Below are 19133 nucleotides of genomic sequence, written 5' to 3' on the forward strand. Positions count from 1 at the left end.
AACATTTGAATCGACTTTAAAGACACGAGGGAGGCATATTTTCAGTGTTAAGATACCATCATTTATATATGCATATAACAGAAGTCTTTGCAAACAATACCATGTGTGGGAAGGACTTTCTGTACTAATTAAAAACAAAACTAAAAGGTTACGGTTGATTCATGCAATAAAAACAAGGGGACAAGTTAATTCAAGTGCTTCTGCAAAATCCGTAGCCAACCCATTTTTCTAATGCCTGCTACCAATGTTTATTTCAGCAGATGTTAAATAGATTATGTAGTCCCTCTGTTGTTTTTCAGGCATACTGCTCGGCAAGAACCATAACCCAAAACACTTTGATTTCAAAATCCATCTCACTGGGTTAAATATAGAAGCAAGACTGATACGCATACATAATTAAACATGAAGTATCTCAGTAGATGTTGTCTTAATCCCATTGTGGGCTGTCAGCCATATGGACCAATAGCTCTTGTGTTTTATTTTTGGTAGCTTGTGCCCTCACAGGCAACTGCCAGGGCTTATCAGAGTTTTGCATAAAAATAAAATAAAAATCTCAGAAACACATGCATTTTGTTTTCTCCCTATTGCGAGCAGAGTTGTGTGACAGGTTTAAAATATGCTTCATTGTCTCTATGCTATTTAAATCCCACACACAAATAATTTCGTACGGGTAGCTTGTGTTTCGCGAGATAATAGAACCAGTTAAAAATGAAGGGAATAAATATGCACTCCCTGAAGAAATGCAAAACAGCATTTGACATTTAGTACAGAAAGTTAAAACGAGCACAATGCAAATCAGGAGGATTTTCTCGAAATTGAAAACACAAACAAGAGAAACACCACTGAACTCGAGGCATTGTGGGTACATACAAGGAGATGAGGGCTGCTCCTCTCGATGGTTTGTGGTCTTTGGAAGGACTGTGGTCTCGGGTCAGGCCAGTGGGCAGCTGGACCTGGGTGGCACAATGGTGTTGTGAGGAAGCAACACATCTTCCAGGGGTATTCCTGACAAAACTGGTTCAACCCATGGGCCATTTTTAGCCATTAGCCACCATTTTTTTATCGTTCCTCAGGGTTTGAAAACGCACAGGAGCAATTGCTTTCCTTTGCCGCCTAAATCACAGCCCACTTCTTAGAAACTGTAACGTGACTTTTTGCGATACAGAGAAAGCAGTTATATTTCTCAGTAGTCTCTCTTGGATCAACGCAACATCTAATCTGGTGTGTTGGCCACAGAGGGACAATGACAGGTTTTATTTGTATGTGACTCCTAACTCCTCACCCACTGCCATTGCAGGCTGTGGCCCAGCAGGTATTCTAGGGCAGTGAATGTGAATCCCTGTGATCATTCATTTGGTTTGATAATTAAAGCTCAGACTGTGCACCAGAAAGTCCTTTCATGTCTGCTGTCATGGATCCCAGTTGAGGAGGCTGGGTTCCTGATGAAACAAAGTGATTGGATTGTAATGCAAACTCACAGAGATTACACAACATTATTCGTTTTCCATGAGGGCCAATAGATTTGGTGACTGTGGCTTGAAAAATCTTGAGGGTCCGGATCTGAAGAACAGTTTCCCAAGAATGGTCTGCCTTCAACTTTCTAATTGTGCTTTGTGCTTTTTCTCATGTGCTGAATGTCAAAGATGTTGTCTCTACAGTCTTCTTTATCTCCAGATCTTATCTTCTCCAGGTGTTATTCAGTTATGTTTTACGATTTGCATGCATAATCAGATACTTCTGTGACCGTGTATGAACTCAAGAACAGAGATTTCTATATAATGTCAAAGCCCCACTCTTCGTGTGAGGGTATGAGCCCAAGTTCAACTGAAAAATAATTAGGGAGCAGTTAGCGAAAACAGCTTTAAAAGAAATATGTCACTCATTTCTTTTTTTGGAAAAGAAATATCGTAAGGTGTTTTTAGCTTTTTTGTGAGAGGGAGTGACAAACTAGCAAGTGGGCTAACCACTTCCTTTAGTTGTTTCTGCTTATACTTGGAGATACACGTGTCCAGCCTTTTTCTTTACCAATTTGTGCATGAAGTAGGAGATATCTTAGCAGAGGAACATCATGAAAAGCAGGGCGGGTGAGTTCAGCTTTATTTTTTCATATGACTCATTCGCCGTTGCTGTTTTAATAATGCCTTTTTAAGTTGCAAGTTATTTCTGTCACTGTTGAATCCATTATTCTAATGCCACACCACAGCAATGCTAACACTCTAAAGCAATACAGTGAAACCAAACTGATTGTACATTTTGTTCCCTAAAATCCAAGTGGCTGGTTTTGTAATGTGGCATGCTTTCTTTCCTTGTGCTCGTCTTCCTCTAATCTTCTCTCGTGTTACTCTGCATGTTGGCTTTCGGTGTTTTATTACACTGATATACACCTTTACATGGTTAGAGTGTACAGGTGTGCAATCCAATGCTCTGCCATGATGGTGGCCATGCTTTTTTATTAATGTAATTAGTGCTTTTATAGTGGGAAACAGGGAGACCAGAAGCTCCTTATTTAGGTCAAAATTAAAGAGCCTCATTTGCTAGAACATAAATATAATTAGTCTCCCAAAATACATCTTACTTTTTCATGGATCATGAAGGTTGTTGTGCCTCATGTTGTCAGTTCCAACCCAAATGCTTTCCTGCTGAAGGTGGTGGACAGATATACCCTTTTTTCTGATACATTGAGTTTTTGGAAATTATTGTATTTACATTTTCTGCCACATAGCAGGATGATGAGCCATCAGACCTCCATTCTCAGTCCTGTTGCCATAACAGCAAGCGAGGGACAGATGAGATTTCAAGAAGCTTCGAAAAACTTGCAAATGAATTTCTGAAGGGCTCAGGCATGTGTTACAAAGATGATATCTTAAATAAAGCAAACAAGCACTGACTTGCACCTGCAAATATGAATTAAACAGTAACAATAAACAAACAGTCCTCTGAGAAGCCATAGCTGAGGGAAAAAAGAGTATACTTGATTTACTATTGGTGTTTAGATGATGTTCTGATTTAATCAGCTCCTGAAAATACCTACCACAGACAAGCATGAAGGTCTGGTCGAAACCACAATTTGGACTTCATTCGGCCACAAGGAACTGATGCTGAGAACCAATTCTGTGTCAATATAGCAGCCCGCAGCCTTCGTGGCTTTCAAACAAGACAGATATGAAAATACATGACTGTAGATGAATGCATCTTTTAGTAAAGATTAAATCAATGGTTGGCCTTTTTAAAACGAAATATCAAAACAAATGGTACTTTCCAGAACTTTCCAGCACATGCAACAAACTTATTTCATTAATTGGAATCTGTCTGATTTTCAGCTGAAATAAATCCTCAAACTGCCAGATAGTAGTGCAAGTATTAAAAACAAAAGGTACATATCTGTATCCTGTGATTTGTTTTATCATAAGATATCAAATTTCTTACACGTTCAATGGCAGACGCAAGTACTACGTCACTGATAAACCTCTGTTGCCTATCTTTACTTGGAAAACCACACAAGTCTGAAACATTTTGACACTTGCCTTCATCTGTGACTACTTGACACCTATCATCTCAATTTGAATAGTGTAGGAGACATCATCGCAGTAATATGTTTGGTGTCATAAACAAACTTTCAGCATATCATCTAGTCTGAACAGTCAACATCCACCATTCAAACACTGGACACAAATAATATTCGTTTGTGGTATTGATTATTTATTTTTACTGCTCAGAATAATGTCTGTCCAGCCTATTCTGCTTTCTGTGTTGTGCGATGCTTTTTACCAGCTGTAACCATAACTGTCATTTTTTTCCGACTTGCTTTAAACTCATTAGCAAAATATATATTTTTTTAATCCAAGCTTACATTTGCTTATTTTCTATGCAGATCCAACACAGAAATGGTCTTAAATGATGATCCACGAATAAATAAGTCTCGAAGGTGAAGATTTAAATAACTAGACATTATTAATTCTGAATGACCTCTTTTTTAATGACTCCTGGTTCATCCTCCTCTGAACCCTGCTGCCCCGTACACTAAACACAAAATAGGCTGGCAGCTTTAATTGCCTTAGCCGTGACAGATGATCTTGTGACGCATCAGATGATTGCTTTAGACCTTTCAAAGCTGAGAGGCAGTCATCGGATGTTTAGTTAACAGTTTGGCCAGAAAATAAAGATTGATCTCAGGAGCAAATGCACTTGGAGACTGAACAGGCAACAGCTTCATGATGTTTTGAATCTTAGGTTGGCCACGTCCACGAATAACCAGTTGGCACTTTTAAATTGTAGCATCTCTGGTTCAAGTCAAAAACAGCTAGTTTGTATAATGTTATGTTATGTAACACTTTGTTGATAGGTCGTTAGATAGATTACTGTTTCCATCACGACATCTTGAGGCCTAAAGTGTGGAAAACTACCAATCAGTTGAGCTTCGTCTGCTTTGTTTTCTATAAACACGCCAAACACGGCTACTCATGTCAAGATTGATGGCAGCATTAGGCTAAGGACAGTAAAATACTAACTTCTATACATAGGAACCGAAGACAGACAGACATGTGCAGGGCTTCTGAGTTACCACACAGATTTCCTGCTCTTGTTGAGTGTTTTTATTCTTCTACCAAAGCTATTTTAGAAAGGAGGAGACCAGGTTGCAATGCAGATGTGCCTTACCAAACACCGCTTACCAGCACAGGGGCATACCGAAGTCTAGACAAGCACCAGCTGCCTTATTCCCCGGCCATGCAGTGGTTCAGATACTGGGGTTATGGTAAGTGACTTCCTGATGTAGGCCTCACCGGCCTCCCATATTTATTTAATAGCTGCTGGGCCAGAAATACTTTCTGAATACCAGTTCTTTAGCAGGTATGATGTATGATAACTCCAGCATTGTCACTAGAGAAATTACTTCCTGTTAACACAAGGGATTCCCGTTCCTTATTGAATGCGGGATAGTGTGTTTACTATCACGTTCAAAAGCCCTTATGACACCATTGTGATGTCACATACAGAGGTATTGTATTTTATAGGAGCGAACGCGCTTTGTTCAAAATAAATTAACCCTGGGACACAAAAGGCAGGGTTTTAGAGGCACTTATAGGACGGATACGGACACTGATTGTTCTCCATAGCTGCTCAGAAGCAGGGGTTGCTGGGTCAAGTCAAATTAGGGCCAAGCAACACCAGCACTTAGCTCTGGGGGGGGCGGTCAGGATATGAAACAGCCAGGAGCTAGCCCAGCCCTGCAGCGGTGAAGGGCGAACACAAGTTTTTGAACACTGGCTTTATCTTTTTTCTTTTTCACCAGGTTAACCACTCGGGAGTTCTGGTACTTAACTTTCTCAAACAGGGACCATTAGTAACACAGAGTGGGGTTTGGCAGCTCAGTAATATGTAAACCAAGAACAACCGCAAAAAAGCATTCCTGGTTCAACAGGCCTGTTCTAGTGCGACACTCTCTGTCAGACTCGGCTCCAGCACCTGCTGCGTGGCTGTGGTCTGGTCTCTCACCAAAGATCGGGTTTTCACCTCCGCCTGGCCTAACCGACGGCCCGAACCCCGTCAGGATTCCCATCGGGAAGGGTTTAATAATCACCGTCGTTCAATTAATTATCCTGGTGGTTTTCATTGCGCTTCCATTGATGTACAGACCCTGATTTGGTAAATGATGAGGAACGAGGACTTTAAACTGTAAAGTTCTCCCGCAAAAAACAACCAACCAAAACAGAAAACAGTGATATCCCAACAAACTGAAGGAAGAAGGCCTTGTATATTTTCTTGCATGCCCCTGAATTATTTTAGACATCTGGTGACAAATCCCTTTGTGCCTGGCACATGTTGATCCAGACAGAAAGCTCACACTGTTCGGACATTCAGTACAATGACTTGTGCTACGCTACTACGCGTTGTGTAGAGGATTATTTTGTGGTGACCTTCTAGCTCTGACACCTCTGTGACCTTCTCCAATTTGAGAACACAAACACAAGTTCCTTAAACTATTTACCTCCAAGCATCATATTATTCAACAGACAGTATCAATATAGCTGTGCTTGCCGTTCCAAGGGGCCCCTTTAACTCCGAAATAAGATCAGCCCCGGATTATGCATATAATCGTACGAGATATAAATAAATAACATATAAATGGAATAAACAGACGAACATCTACATTCCTTCCAAAAATCATATTTGTGAATATATTAGCACTCCCACTCAATGCATTGCTGTTTTTAATAAACCTGGAAATAAACTATAAAGTTATACTGATAGTGGTTCACAAAATCTGCAATCGGCCGGACTCCGTGTGATGTTGATAAAGGGGTCATTACTTAATTAATTGATTCAAAACTGTATCAAATACCTGGCTGGAACATTTTGCTGCTGCAAGGTAACAAAGTACCAGTCTAAACTTAGAACTGGAGGAGGCGAATTGACACACCGAATAACAGATAGTTGTTATCTGTGGTATCAAACTGGCTATGACAGGTGGAAAAAATGGATCTGTTTTCTGAAGATAGCAGCTGTGTAAAACCACAGGCTAAAAAAAGGGTTGCGAAAAGCAAGTAGCCGGAGCCCTTTTTGTACATTTACTTTTTTTAAAAAACCCATAAAGATAGACCAAACTTCCTGGCTGTTATGGTGTAAGCCAGAGCACGGTGTTATGTATTATTTTTGTTAGAAAACAAGGACTGTTGCTTAACACCTGCAGCCTTTATCCATGGGCATAAAATGCATTAGAGAAAGAAAAAGAGAGAACACTCTCATTTCATCACAAAGTTTGCTTTCTACAGTAGGGAAGGAAGATATTGACTTTGTATATCTCCTAGGAGACACCAAAGCGTGACTGAGGTCTCAGTGTTGCTGAACAGGTGACGATCTCACACTGTTAATTCACGGTTTCACACTCGGCAGCTTCGTGTTTAATGATTTAGAAATGTGGAAATCAGTGCCTCCTTGCATGGCGTCACGCTCTGAGCTGCATTATCCGGTGGAGAAAGATGCCTCGGAAGTACACTGCGGATTAAGCGCGTCTCTTGTGGATCAGTCCGCGGCCTCTCGCTGTCTGTGTTTCGTGTTTTCGGTTGTGTTTGGTTTCTTACATTCCAGTGAATTAATCGAAATATTGATGCACTTTAGGTTTGCGCTATACATAATTCAGTTGCAGGTTCTGAACCTCTTTTTCCTGCTCCTGATGCTGAAGTACATATAGGTTTTCTCTTACTCCCTCTCTTATGTGACAAAACAAAGAAATAAACCAAAAAAGTGGATATTACTCCATACAAAGAAAGCAAGGCCTTGGCACTGATTTTGAATGCCTCTGATTGGGATTTTGTAAAGTAATGAGAGCATAAAGTCCATACAAATACATATAAACATAAAATCAAATAACTGTTTTTTATGTAGTTCTACCACTAAATTTAAATGAACTTTCTGATTTGGCCACTATCTATAGAGATATATTGATGCAGCAATTCCAACTGTATAGCTTTTACTCACAAGTAAAACAATTCAGTGACGTGATTCAGCGATGTGTGCTCGACACCACGTTGCTCTGATTTTGTCACCGGATTAACAACGGAAGATTTTACAAACCGAAGAGCAGCAAAGGGTGGGACCGTGGTGACAAATACATTTTGTGCTGCGTAGAAACCTGTCGAGTCCTTTTTAGAGTTCAGCATTTCTGACAAAACAGGAAATATTAATTCAACGGAGAAATGGAGAGCTCATATATTAGGAAAAACAAGCTCCTGTGCTGTAGATTGAACCGAATTTGGGATATTGGCATACACAGACCTCCCTCACGAAATATAATGAACCAGCACCATTTTCTCCATATCTATGTGATTGAACTGGGCACCTTCAGTCACCATTGTATTTGAATCAAGCAGTAAATTGAAGTCTTACTTTTGATCTTCTAAAAATGTGCCTGGCCTTATTTTCCTTATATTAATGAAAGTAGTATTTGTGCACATGGTTATACGGTCACTGAACTCTGCCTAACTAGTAAAAACTTAGCAGAACATGTTTTGTTAGCCGGTTGGATATGTTTTCATAATGAAAGTTTTTTGTGGATTTTAAAGAGGAAACACAGAAATATGATTTTTAACTTTCCTAACTTCGGTTATTTATAGATAACCATGACCTTTCCCAACTTCTCCTTTTTGTCGCTAAACAGGGAATTCCACCGAAAGTGAGGCAGAACGTACACACTAGAAACACCCTTGTTTTCACTGTACCGAGAAATGATCATTGTTGTGGTTTGAACCATTGTTGTTCTCCACATTCTTCCAAGGCAACAGTCTGAAGATAGCTTGGTTTCTGTAGGGTGACCATGCTTTTATTTCTGTAAAACGCTTCTCCATTTCCCAGTAAGACTATTACACTAGCATGGCTACTGATTTCAATTTGACAAACTATTCACTTTTCAGTTGGGACAACTCGTGTGCTAACACAGTTTATTGACATTGTGTTATCATTATTTGACTTAGACTTTTGACTCTGGCCTCACCTCCGAAGGGGTCGCTGTCCGCCGGTAATTTGGTGACCTTTGCACGCCTGGCCAGTGTCAAACAGCTGCCCCCCCCGACCGGAGAGCCAATTCAGACACATGGCAAGGGACGCTGTTTTGTGCGAGAATACAGAGGAGGGCCTGGCAATTCAATCAGTGGTCTCTGTCTGTGGTAGCCAATGGGCTTGGCCTTTCTGTGTGTGTTTACGTGCAATTCCTGACTTTCATTGCTGTGCTTAATTCCTGTTTTTTTCACTGTAAAACACACACAGAAATATGTTACCACGCAACATTACTTTAAAATAAATCCCATTCTGAAAAATATGGCTTTAACGAGAGAGGTTTATTTGCCTTAGAATTAAAATGTGTGTATATATATATATATATATATATATATACACTCACCTAAAGGATTATTAGGAACACCATACTAATACTGTGTTTGACCCCCTTTCGCCTTCAGAACTGCCTTAATTCTACGTGGCATTGATTCAACAAGGTGCTGAAAGCATTCTTTAGAAATGTTGGCCCATATTGATAGGATAGCATCTTGCAGTTGATGGAGATTTGTGGGATGCACATCCAGGGCACGAAGCTCCCGTTCCACCACATCCCAAAGATGCTCTATTGGGTTGAGATCTGGTGACTGTGGGGGCCAGTTTAGTACAGTGAACTCATTGTCATGTTCAAGAAACCAATTTGAAATGATTGGACCTTTGTGACATGGTGCATTATCCTGCTGGAAGTAGCCATCAGAGGATGGGTACATGGTGGTCATAAAGGGATGGACATGGTCAGAAACAATGCTCAGGTAGGCCGTGGCATTTAAACGATGCCCAATTGGCACTAAGGGGCCTAAAGTGTGCCAAGAAAACATCCCCCACACCATTACACCACCACCACCAGCCTGCACAGTGGTAACAAGGCATGATGGATCCATGTTCTCATTCTGTTTACGCCAAATTCTGACTCTGCCATCTGAATGTCTCAACAGAAATCGAGACTCATCAGACCAGGCAACTTTTTTCCAGTCTTCAACTGTCCAATTTTGGTGAGCTTGTGCAAATTGTAGCCTCTTTTTCCTATTTGTAGTGGAGATGAGTGGTACCCGGTGGGGTCTTCTGCTGTTGTAGCCCATCCGCCTCAAGGTTGTACGTGTTGTGGCTTCACAAATGCTTTGCTGCATACCTCGGTTGTAACGAGTGGTTCTTTCAGTCAAAGTTGCTCTTCTATCAGCTTGAATCAGTCGGCCCATTCTCCTCTGACCTCTAGCATCAACAAGGCATTTTCGCCCACAGGACTGCCGCATACTGGATGTTTTTCCCTTTTCACACCATTCTTTGTAAACCCTAGAAATGGTTGTGCGTGAAAATCCCAGTAACTGAGCAGATTGTGAAATACTCAGACCGGCCCGTCTGGCACCAACAACCATGCCACGCTCAAAATTGCTTAAATCACCTTTCTTTCCCATTCAGACATTCAGTTTGGAGTTCAGGAGATTGTCTTGACCAGGACCACACCCCTAAATGCATTGAAGCAACTGCCATGTGATTGGTTGGTTAGATAATTGCATTAATGAGAAATTGAACAGGTGTTCCTAATAATCCTTTAGGTGAGTGTATATATATGTTCATGTTACAGTTCTGCAGAAATGTAATTAAGCGAGGTAGTCCCTATGGCGGGCACACATACTGTTTGTGGGAGTCAAATTTGCCCTTACAAAAAATACAAAGCAGCCTTTGCTGGAAGGAAATCATATAATCCATAAAGCTGCCCACGTTCTAGATAAATTTGGATTTTGTAATAAAAGAAGCTTTTGTAATTGCCCAGCATGAGGTCCAAGTAACGATTCGCCAGAACTTATTCCCCCTTTCCGTAACAAAGACATCTGAGTAGAAATGTAACTGAAATATATTTTACAACTGGAAATGGAAGTTTAAAGCAGCCAGGATCTTTTTTTCTCTGCAGTGGCTTAAGCTTTTGTAAGAAGCAACTTTCTTCTAATCATACATGTTCCCGCTATGATGTACAGATTTGTAGTTTGCTATTAGCGGGTGGATCAAAGTTTTTATTTAACCCAGCCCTATATACAGTGTGAGTGTATAAAATTAGCTTTTCATTGTCTGGATTTAATGATATATATATATATATATATATATATATATATATATATATATATATATAATAAAAATGATAATAAATACGGAAATATTCTTAAAGGAGAAGTTATAGCTTTATGTTTTCATTTCTTATCATTAGATTTAGTTTTATGTCGTTTCCTCAGGCTAGGATTTGTGCGTGGCCTCCTGTGCCCTCTGCTGGTCGACAATAAAACAACAAAGTGTGTCTGTCTAAAAACACACGTTATGAACACGGCTTGAACTGGAGCAATTGATTCAAATGGGAAATGCTCATATCCTGACACAGTGTCCCTGATAAAACACATGTTCTGTGACTCATAACATGTAAATACCCTATCTATCAACTGGAACAATCCTGCTGTTGGCCAATATTATTATTATTATTATTATGATTATTATTATGATTATTAGGTGCAATTAAATTATGTCCATTTTCTTTTGAAGAAGATCAGCCAAATAATAATCATAATCATATTAATATAAAGGTGGTGTTATTACTGTTACTAGTATAAGCATGTGTTGTTCAAACCCCAGTTGTCAGGATGATAATATACAGTGTGGTGTTTCCAGAGGACCGTGCGTTCGAGCTGTCGGACGGGGAGGTGTGGTGATTGAGTGCCGGGGGTCCCGTGGGGGCCCTGCAACTCACAGAGCGCCTGTGAAGTGAGTGAGAGCCGTGGCCCCCGGCCTGCGCTGTGCGCCGAGTGCATTCCTTTCTCCGCAGGAGGGATAGCATGAGAGAAACCGGAGCCCTGTGGGGGGAGGAACCCTGGGGACTCGTAGCTCTTCGGCCCCGCTGGGCCCTTGAAGTGAGGGAACTGTCTGGCTTGTTAAACTGCAGTAACCCTGCTCGGACCGGACTGGGATTGGAATCCTGATCAAGTGGTATCAAAGAGCATTGGGGAAAAGTAGAAGTAGTAGAGACGCCTCACTTAATTGTTTTATTTTTAATTTGTTTTATTCTACTTTTCCCCTCTATTCTGCTTACAAACAGCTGTTCTCACTTACTCCGAGAAACGCTTTACTATTCCCCCTGATCCCCAAAATATTTATGGGACAGTGCAGGCAAAATCGTAACAGGTGGCAAGACGTCAGCATTGCATTCTTGCAAGGTGTCGTTCCTACGGAAGACCCATCCACAGGTTGCCATTTTAAAGAGAAGCTGTATTTTTGAATTAACGTGTTGTTGTTTTTAAGAATGGAGCTCTTTCCAGCAATTCAATGCCTTGATTAGGTAACTATATATGCAGAATAATTATTTCTCAGCAGGTCTTGGCCTCATTCCAGTTGTACAGAGATTTGAACAGTAAGACATAAGAAACATTTCTTTAAATGTTTATATATTTCTGAATAGTATTATTTAGAATATTGGAACAGATGACTCCGTGGATATAGAATGATAAGGGGAAATTAGTCTCCCCAGTCATCAATATATAGTACAACACCAATCAATCAATTACATGGAAGAAAATGCTTTCATACACATTGAAATATATATGTAATATTTTTTGCAGAGATTGGACTCTGTGCCCAGGCAGTAGAAACGCTGTCTTCTCCCCGTGAAGGTGTCAGAGAAATGGCGAGAGTTGAAAAGGTTAACGCACTGCAGAGAGTTAATCTTTTCCTATATGGAGTAGAGATATGCTGGAAAAAATGTGAACCCTCCCCACCACATTTACAAAGAAAAAGTTGCAACTCCAGCAGTCTTAAAATATGAACAGTCCTGTGGGGTTTCGATGGCGCTCGCAGTTCATTTATTCAACTCCACATTAAAAACAGGACTCCTATGGGATGCATACCTCTATTTATTTCCACTGTCTCTTATGTTTCATTCACTATTTGAAGAGCTCGTTCAGAAACATGAATCATGCATGCCTTTGAAAAGCCTCTTCATTTTGAAAAAAAATCAAAGAAGGCAAAGCAGACCCACCTTGCCAAAACCAATAATGATCTCCTTTAATTAGTTTTTCTTTCACAAAACCTGCTGGCTTAAAAAAAAAAAGCCAGTCTGATAAATTCTTTCCTCCCAAGTACATCAAATGCATACTGTTCTTTCTTTCTTTTCCTTTCTGTCTGTCTGCCTTTCTTTCTTTCCTCTGATTTACAGTAGAGAGGCACCTATTGTGTGAAAGTGTCAGGTATTAAACAGATTGCAGGTGATTAATCACTCTGGCACAGTAATGCAGAAGCTTCCTGCCAGCGCCGCCAATGTCACTGCGTTGTTCACAACCTTATCAAACGAACTTCTGGGCCTTGATTGCATAAACAGAAACGCTTCAGACCGTTCAAGGTGTCATCGTGAATTTCCCTGTTAATCCTTTCATTCCTCCTAATGGGCCCGAGCTCGTGCTCCACGTCAGCTCCCTCCTTTGTTCTGGGCTTTCATCTCCGGCGTGTCTGTCATATGAGACAGTGCATCCCGTGAATTAATGCTCCACAGGGACGAGGGTGGGCACCTTCCAGCTTGGCATGTAATTTGCTGAACAAACCTTGTTGTGTAATTATTGAAAACAAGTGATACGCGTTTCAACTTTAAAGGCAGGTCCTGCGACAGGTCTGCATACCTGCTTTATTGCCTCGCTTCTGTGTCGGTTTTAAATTAATTTGAATCTGTTACATAGTTCAACGAAGTGTCTGTATAATGCATTTTCAAAAGGTTATCAAAACATATTAAAAGATAAAGGAGAAATAGTTTTTAATGTGAGATTATTGCTTAATCGGTGTTAAGGATATTACATTTTTTTCAACCATTGCTGATTTTATGTCTTTCAAGATGTTAGAATGTAAAATATTTAGCATTACTCTATCATAATCGCATATATATATATATATGCGCACACACACACACACACACTTTTTACTAATATACTAATTTACTGTGGACTGCTGACATTTTAAAACTTTCTGTTTCTTGATTTCTGTTTTTATGAATACTGAAAGAATGATTGTATGATTTAATTTTGCTCCTTTTCATTTGGTTGTTGATACTGCAAATAACTAAACATTGACTGCCTGTTACTTGTATCATTTTGGTTAAAAGCTATAATTATGCATTGTTCTGCTTTAATCACAGTGTCATTATTTACACCACAGATATGGGAGCTGAACAATGTGTGTGTCTGTGATAAAAAGAACATTGAAGAAACTTCCAACTTTTTTATTCTTTTAATTTTCTTTGTAATTCTATATGTCCATTATGCTTTAATGGAATTTGTAGGAATTTAAAACAGTTTTGTTTTTTAAAGATAAATGTTAAAGCAACATTTTAAAATAATAAGATTGTATTCTGATCTGGATTATAGCGTAACTAATTATCTCTACATTGTTAGGTGTCCTCTAACATGGGGATTAGCAGAATGGTAGATAAACATTCACACAATTTTGCTTGTCTAACAAATTAGCATTCCTTTATGTTATAGCTTTAAAGTAGAATAAACAGTGATCACTTCTTATGTACAAATATAATGTTAAAGAGTTAGTAAATAAAGCATGGATTACAATGTTCATATGATAGGTGCTGGCATGCCTTATGATTGTATCTTCATTATAGATTTTTAAGATGTATAAAATTGTGATTTGTTTATCTATTTATTTGTGTGTTTGTTTATTTAATTTTAATTCTGTCATGACCCTAAGGACAGTGTAACACAATTTACACCACATGATTTTGTGTGCTTGTAAATATCTACAGTTATTCTAATTGATCTGTTTCCATGTTTGAAACTTTACTGGTGTTACAAGATCTGTATAAGACTACGTCTGTTCAATGTCAGTAATCAGGTTTATAATGAGGAACATGGTTTGCTATTGTAGGATGGCCTCTAGGAGGAGCTATTGTAGAGGGATCAAGTGTACTGTTGAATGATTCGAAAAAGAGTGCTTTTAAATCTAACACAATGCAAAAAGGAATCTCTTAGTCCTGAGCTACTGAGTAAAAATAATCATTGAAGAAAAGTTATTTATAAGCAGGTGATTCACTTGCAGAGTCATTTAGCTCTTTTTAAATTATTGTGGCATTCACGATTCTTGTGGATATGAAAGGAAATATTACATTTAAGTGCTTCTTTATTCAGAAATTTAAACTATGATATTTGAGGATGAGTCACACACTCATGCGTTCGTACAGCATGTACAATATTTAATTGATCGAACCCAACTTCAAATCCATTTTAGTCGCCGTTTGCGTCTGATGTCAGCATTCACTGTGAGAACCAGTGCACAAATACTACGTAGCTGATCTGTAACCATACGATTATTAACCTGAAGTGGACACATATGTGGAAATTATATAAACAACCCGCTGTGATTGAATTAGTGTGTCGCTGAAATGTATTTCTCCTTAAACAGTGCTTGCTTTCTGTTAAGTCTGTGATGTGAGGAAACCCCAACGTGAAATCAGGAAAATTCTCAGAGGAAAATAAGACTCTTTTATATACCTGTTTGTGCTTTTATACATTTGAATCATATTTGAAATGTGAAATCCGGTTTATACAGGATCCTGTCGGCTGAAAACCATGAGATGGAATCATTAGCTATGCAAACGGAAACAGTACTTTCAATGTCTGTGGGAAAAAAGCAGATTCTCAGCTTCATATTTGACTGAAGAGACCGGTGCAGTAAATATAAAAACACCCTTTGAAATCAATGGCAACTTTGATGTTTGAATTAAGAAACAAATAGAGTTTCTTGTTTATTATATCCCTACCAGTGTTGTTTAGTAGTGTAGTTTGTAGTGTGAAAGATACATTAAGATTTTGACCTTGGCACACAGATTGTCAATAGACTATTTGTAAAGAGAGAAAGCCCCGGGGCCGTGGAGTATTCACAGGACTGTGAAATATAGTCTTCGATATTGATCGCATCTCGGTGGACACACTGGAAATGCGACAGTATTTTCAACTGTTGATTTATGTCCCAGTAAATGCAGAACATGCACCTTCAGTTTCTGTGGTAAATCAGCTTGCACTTGATCATCTGTATATCTACGTTTAGGGGCCATGGTGTATATTCTTATTGAAACCAGTCATGATTCTAACATAATAACTGACTGTTGTCTCCCAATGTTCAGCTCGAATAAATTGGCTCATATAATGAAATCCTCTGCTGGTGCTTCACTGCGGGGGAGTTCCCCTGCCACGTCCACGGCCATTTACCGATGGGTTTCCTCACTGGCTTCACTTGCGAATGGGCTCAAATCTCAGTATCAGTGTAAGCGATGCCGGGGCCCCAGCCTGCCATCCACCTTGGTGTTCGACCCTAGAATCAAAATGTCTGGGCAATCCTTTGGGTGTCCAGGCGGAGAGGAATGAAAGATAAACCCACCGCCAGCACTTAAACCTGTCTCTGAGCACAGGGGGGTTTGTACGCTCCTGAGACCCCGAGGGAATTACATCATCAAACATAACTGATGAAGAGCTCTCTTCCCTGAATCCCAATCACAGCCTGCATGGTCATCTAACAGTGTTTAGGATTTAATAGATTAGTGATACCAGAAACATACATGCAATTGTTTTCCCGATATTAAAACTCCTCACTGTGTTGGTACACTGCTGGCGATTTAATCTGTTGATTTATAAATATGCACAATGCTCTTTTCTGTATATATAAAACATATGTAGTCTTAGGGGGCAATAAATACTTCTCTGCTCACTGGGGGACACTTGGAGGCCCCACCTCACGCACACAGACAATGGTGCTTTGAGGTTTCCTATCAATTTTCCAGTCGAGTCTGTGCTCCGAGCAGGAGAACCCGCTGGTAATGGCTTTGATCCTCCCCAAAGAGATGAAGGTTGTCACACCAACCTAGTGTTTGCTGTTTAGTCACAATGGAAATCAAAACAACACCGCCTGCCATCCAATAAAAAAGGTGGTTTTAATACTTGGCTCCTCCTTTAAAAAAACAACATTCATATCTTCAGGTTTTATTTAGTTTCTGTCTTCGATGAACACTTGTTTAGAGTGCTGTACAATACGCAGACAAAATCATAGACAATCAGTATTTTAATAATACAAAATATCAATAATTGGGCTCCATCTGACAATAATAGGCCGCCACACTTTGTAAGAGTTTTGGATGTTCATGCTTTTAGGCCACTTACATTAACTTGTCTGAGAATTGTATTTTTTTCTTTTTCTTTTGTATTGGAATCGTTTGGCCTATAAGCCAAGACTAAATCATAACTTTGACCCCTCCCACCAATCACAACTTAAAACCGTGTTATTCATGAAGGACAGAGTAGACGGTTTTAAATTCATTATTTATCTTGATTATTGTGAGTATATTGGCTATTTGTCCATTCTAAGATGAAGCCTTGATTCCTGGAAGCATTCCTATTCTAAGCTCTGTTTTTAATAACCTTTAATCATGCCGAGATTAATTCGGCTTTGGACGTTATGATATATCCTCCTGTATATTGGTGTGTTTTTGTGTGCTAATTACAGACATTAGTTCGGAAAGCTGTCATGTCTTATGGCTAAGTCTTGCTTAAAAACATTTCAAGGGAACCGATTGGAACTGATAATCCAAGGACTCTGATTGCGTGGATTTTTAAAGACACCAAACGCCAAACCCTATTTATGGGTTTACATCCACACACGGCATCTTTAAAAATCAAGCTCTTACATATACATACACAAAGACGAACCGTGTGTCCTTCCTACATATAATCAGCCTCCTGCTAGTCTAATGCGATTCGTATTCTGCTTTGTGGGAGGCAGGAACCTCGTGGAATTCATATAAATGTTAATTTCGTTATGTATGTGCACCCCGTTACAACAAACACAAAGAAAACAAACCTTATGTCCCATATATTTGCCATTGATCAAACACACATTCGCACCGTGAAAGTCAACAGAGACTACAGTCCTATCTTGTTGAACAGTTTGTCGATTTAAAGACACAAACCGTGTTCTAATCTTGAAAATGTTTCGGTGTATTATCAGAAAAGCAGGGAGAAGGTAGAAAGGGCCTCAACACACACTGGTAGAAGTGAACACCAGGGAATTATTGAGGATGTGAGCTGGTTGTAATAACTTCAACAGCCAAGTGTTTTCATTGAACAAGTGGAGTGACCTTTCACCCCCCCGCGCAGCTGAGGAGAGGAGTAGGAAGTTAGGGGTTACTTATGCAATTAAAATTGATGTTCAGGTTCTCCCAAAAGAACCAAAAGAGAGCCAGTTCTCAGAATTATACTGTTTTAGGGGCAGTGATTGTTTTGAGATTGAAACTTTCACAGCGGTTCAGCTGTAGTCAAGATTTATCTGTTGTCATCCCAGAGACCGAACTGAAATAGTAACAGCCTTTTTTCTTACCAGGCATGACTCATGGTGATCTATAGTAATAATAAAAAAGAAACACTTGAATTTCCTCTTGGTTTTCCTTTGAAGGTTTTTAATTTTTTCGTCAGAGATGTTACTTAGCGTAAAACAAGCTTCCAGTAATGCACTGAAATGAAACAGATGCCACCGTCCAATCCAGTGTCCTGTGGTTGAGGCGATGGTCACCCATGATGAGCCATAATTTTCACATCCACAGCCACAAAACCTGTTTTAACTCCACTGTACCCAGGCCTCTGGAACTCTGAGGAACTATAATGTTTTAACCAAATGTTTTTTCATAATATAACAAGGTATGACCACCTGTTCCTTCCTCTGGGTCCTGCCTGGTCTCCTACGCAGGATATTTCCCATCTCTTGAAGGCGGTTTGCCATCGAAACACGTTGGTCTTGTGTTTTACCAAAGTAATGTTGCCAATAGTTTATCTGAATTTCCTTTTTCTCCTTATTAAAAATTTACTTCTCTTCCCAACTGATTTCCATAGATGGGTGTAGCTTGAGATCATTCCAGGCTTCATCAGTGCAGTTTTGAAATAAGCCTTGTGGACAGGTTGATGGGAAAGCAGGCCGAGGAAATATAGATTGGCCAAAACGTTTGCGGCTGTTAGGATTCGTGGTGATTTCCACTGGTTTGATATACCTGCCAGAGTACAGATGATTATGTGACTGTCTGGCTGTCCACAGCAGGTGTCACGATGACATATGAGCCAGACGCATCATATATGTTGAAGTTTGACAAGGTCGGGCTAAGCAATTACTGTACTTTGAGCTCCAAAAGGAGACGATGACCCAAGATCTCCTTTGACCAAGGAGTGGTGGCAGTTTGGAAAAAAGATAACCTTCTCATTTGTGCTGTGGGAGATGATTCACCGAAATGATTAAAGAAAAGGCTTGAGAAGTTTTAAGATCAATAAGCTATCTTTCTTGTGGGCGTGTATTCTCAAAAGGAAAGAAAAACAGTTGGGCTGCTCTTTATTCTTGTGTTTCTTTCATACATTTGTCAGGTGACTCGTTTTTTGTTTTTTGTTTTTTTCTACGTCTGCCTAAAGACAAGGTTATTAAAAAAACAAAAGACTTGATAAGCAAAATATTTTATAATCCTTTCTGAAGATTCTACACGGAACGCCTACACAATCTAAATTTATGAAGTAAATCAGCCAACGTTGAAA

At 39.5% G+C, this 19133-nt stretch overlaps 1 protein-coding gene across 1 annotated transcript in view; it reads left to right on the forward strand.

Moving 5' to 3' along the window:
• The first annotated feature begins 1980 nt into the window (after positions 1-1980).
• LOC136760251 (histone deacetylase 9) overlaps positions 1981-19133 on the forward strand; it is a 113555-nt gene continuing 96402 nt past the window's right edge. The window contains exons 1-2 of the mRNA XM_066715561.1: positions 1981-2084; positions 4610-4753. Of these exons, the coding sequence (XP_066571658.1) occupies positions 2069-2084; positions 4610-4753 (160 nt within the window). The 5' untranslated portion in view covers positions 1981-2068. The remainder of the gene's footprint in view (positions 2085-4609; positions 4754-19133) is intronic.

The sequence above is a fragment of the Amia ocellicauda genome, chromosome 10 (assembly GCF_036373705.1).
Source record: "Amia ocellicauda isolate fAmiCal2 chromosome 10, fAmiCal2.hap1, whole genome shotgun sequence".
NCBI classification, from domain to species: Eukaryota; Metazoa; Chordata; class Actinopteri; order Amiiformes; family Amiidae; genus Amia; species Amia ocellicauda.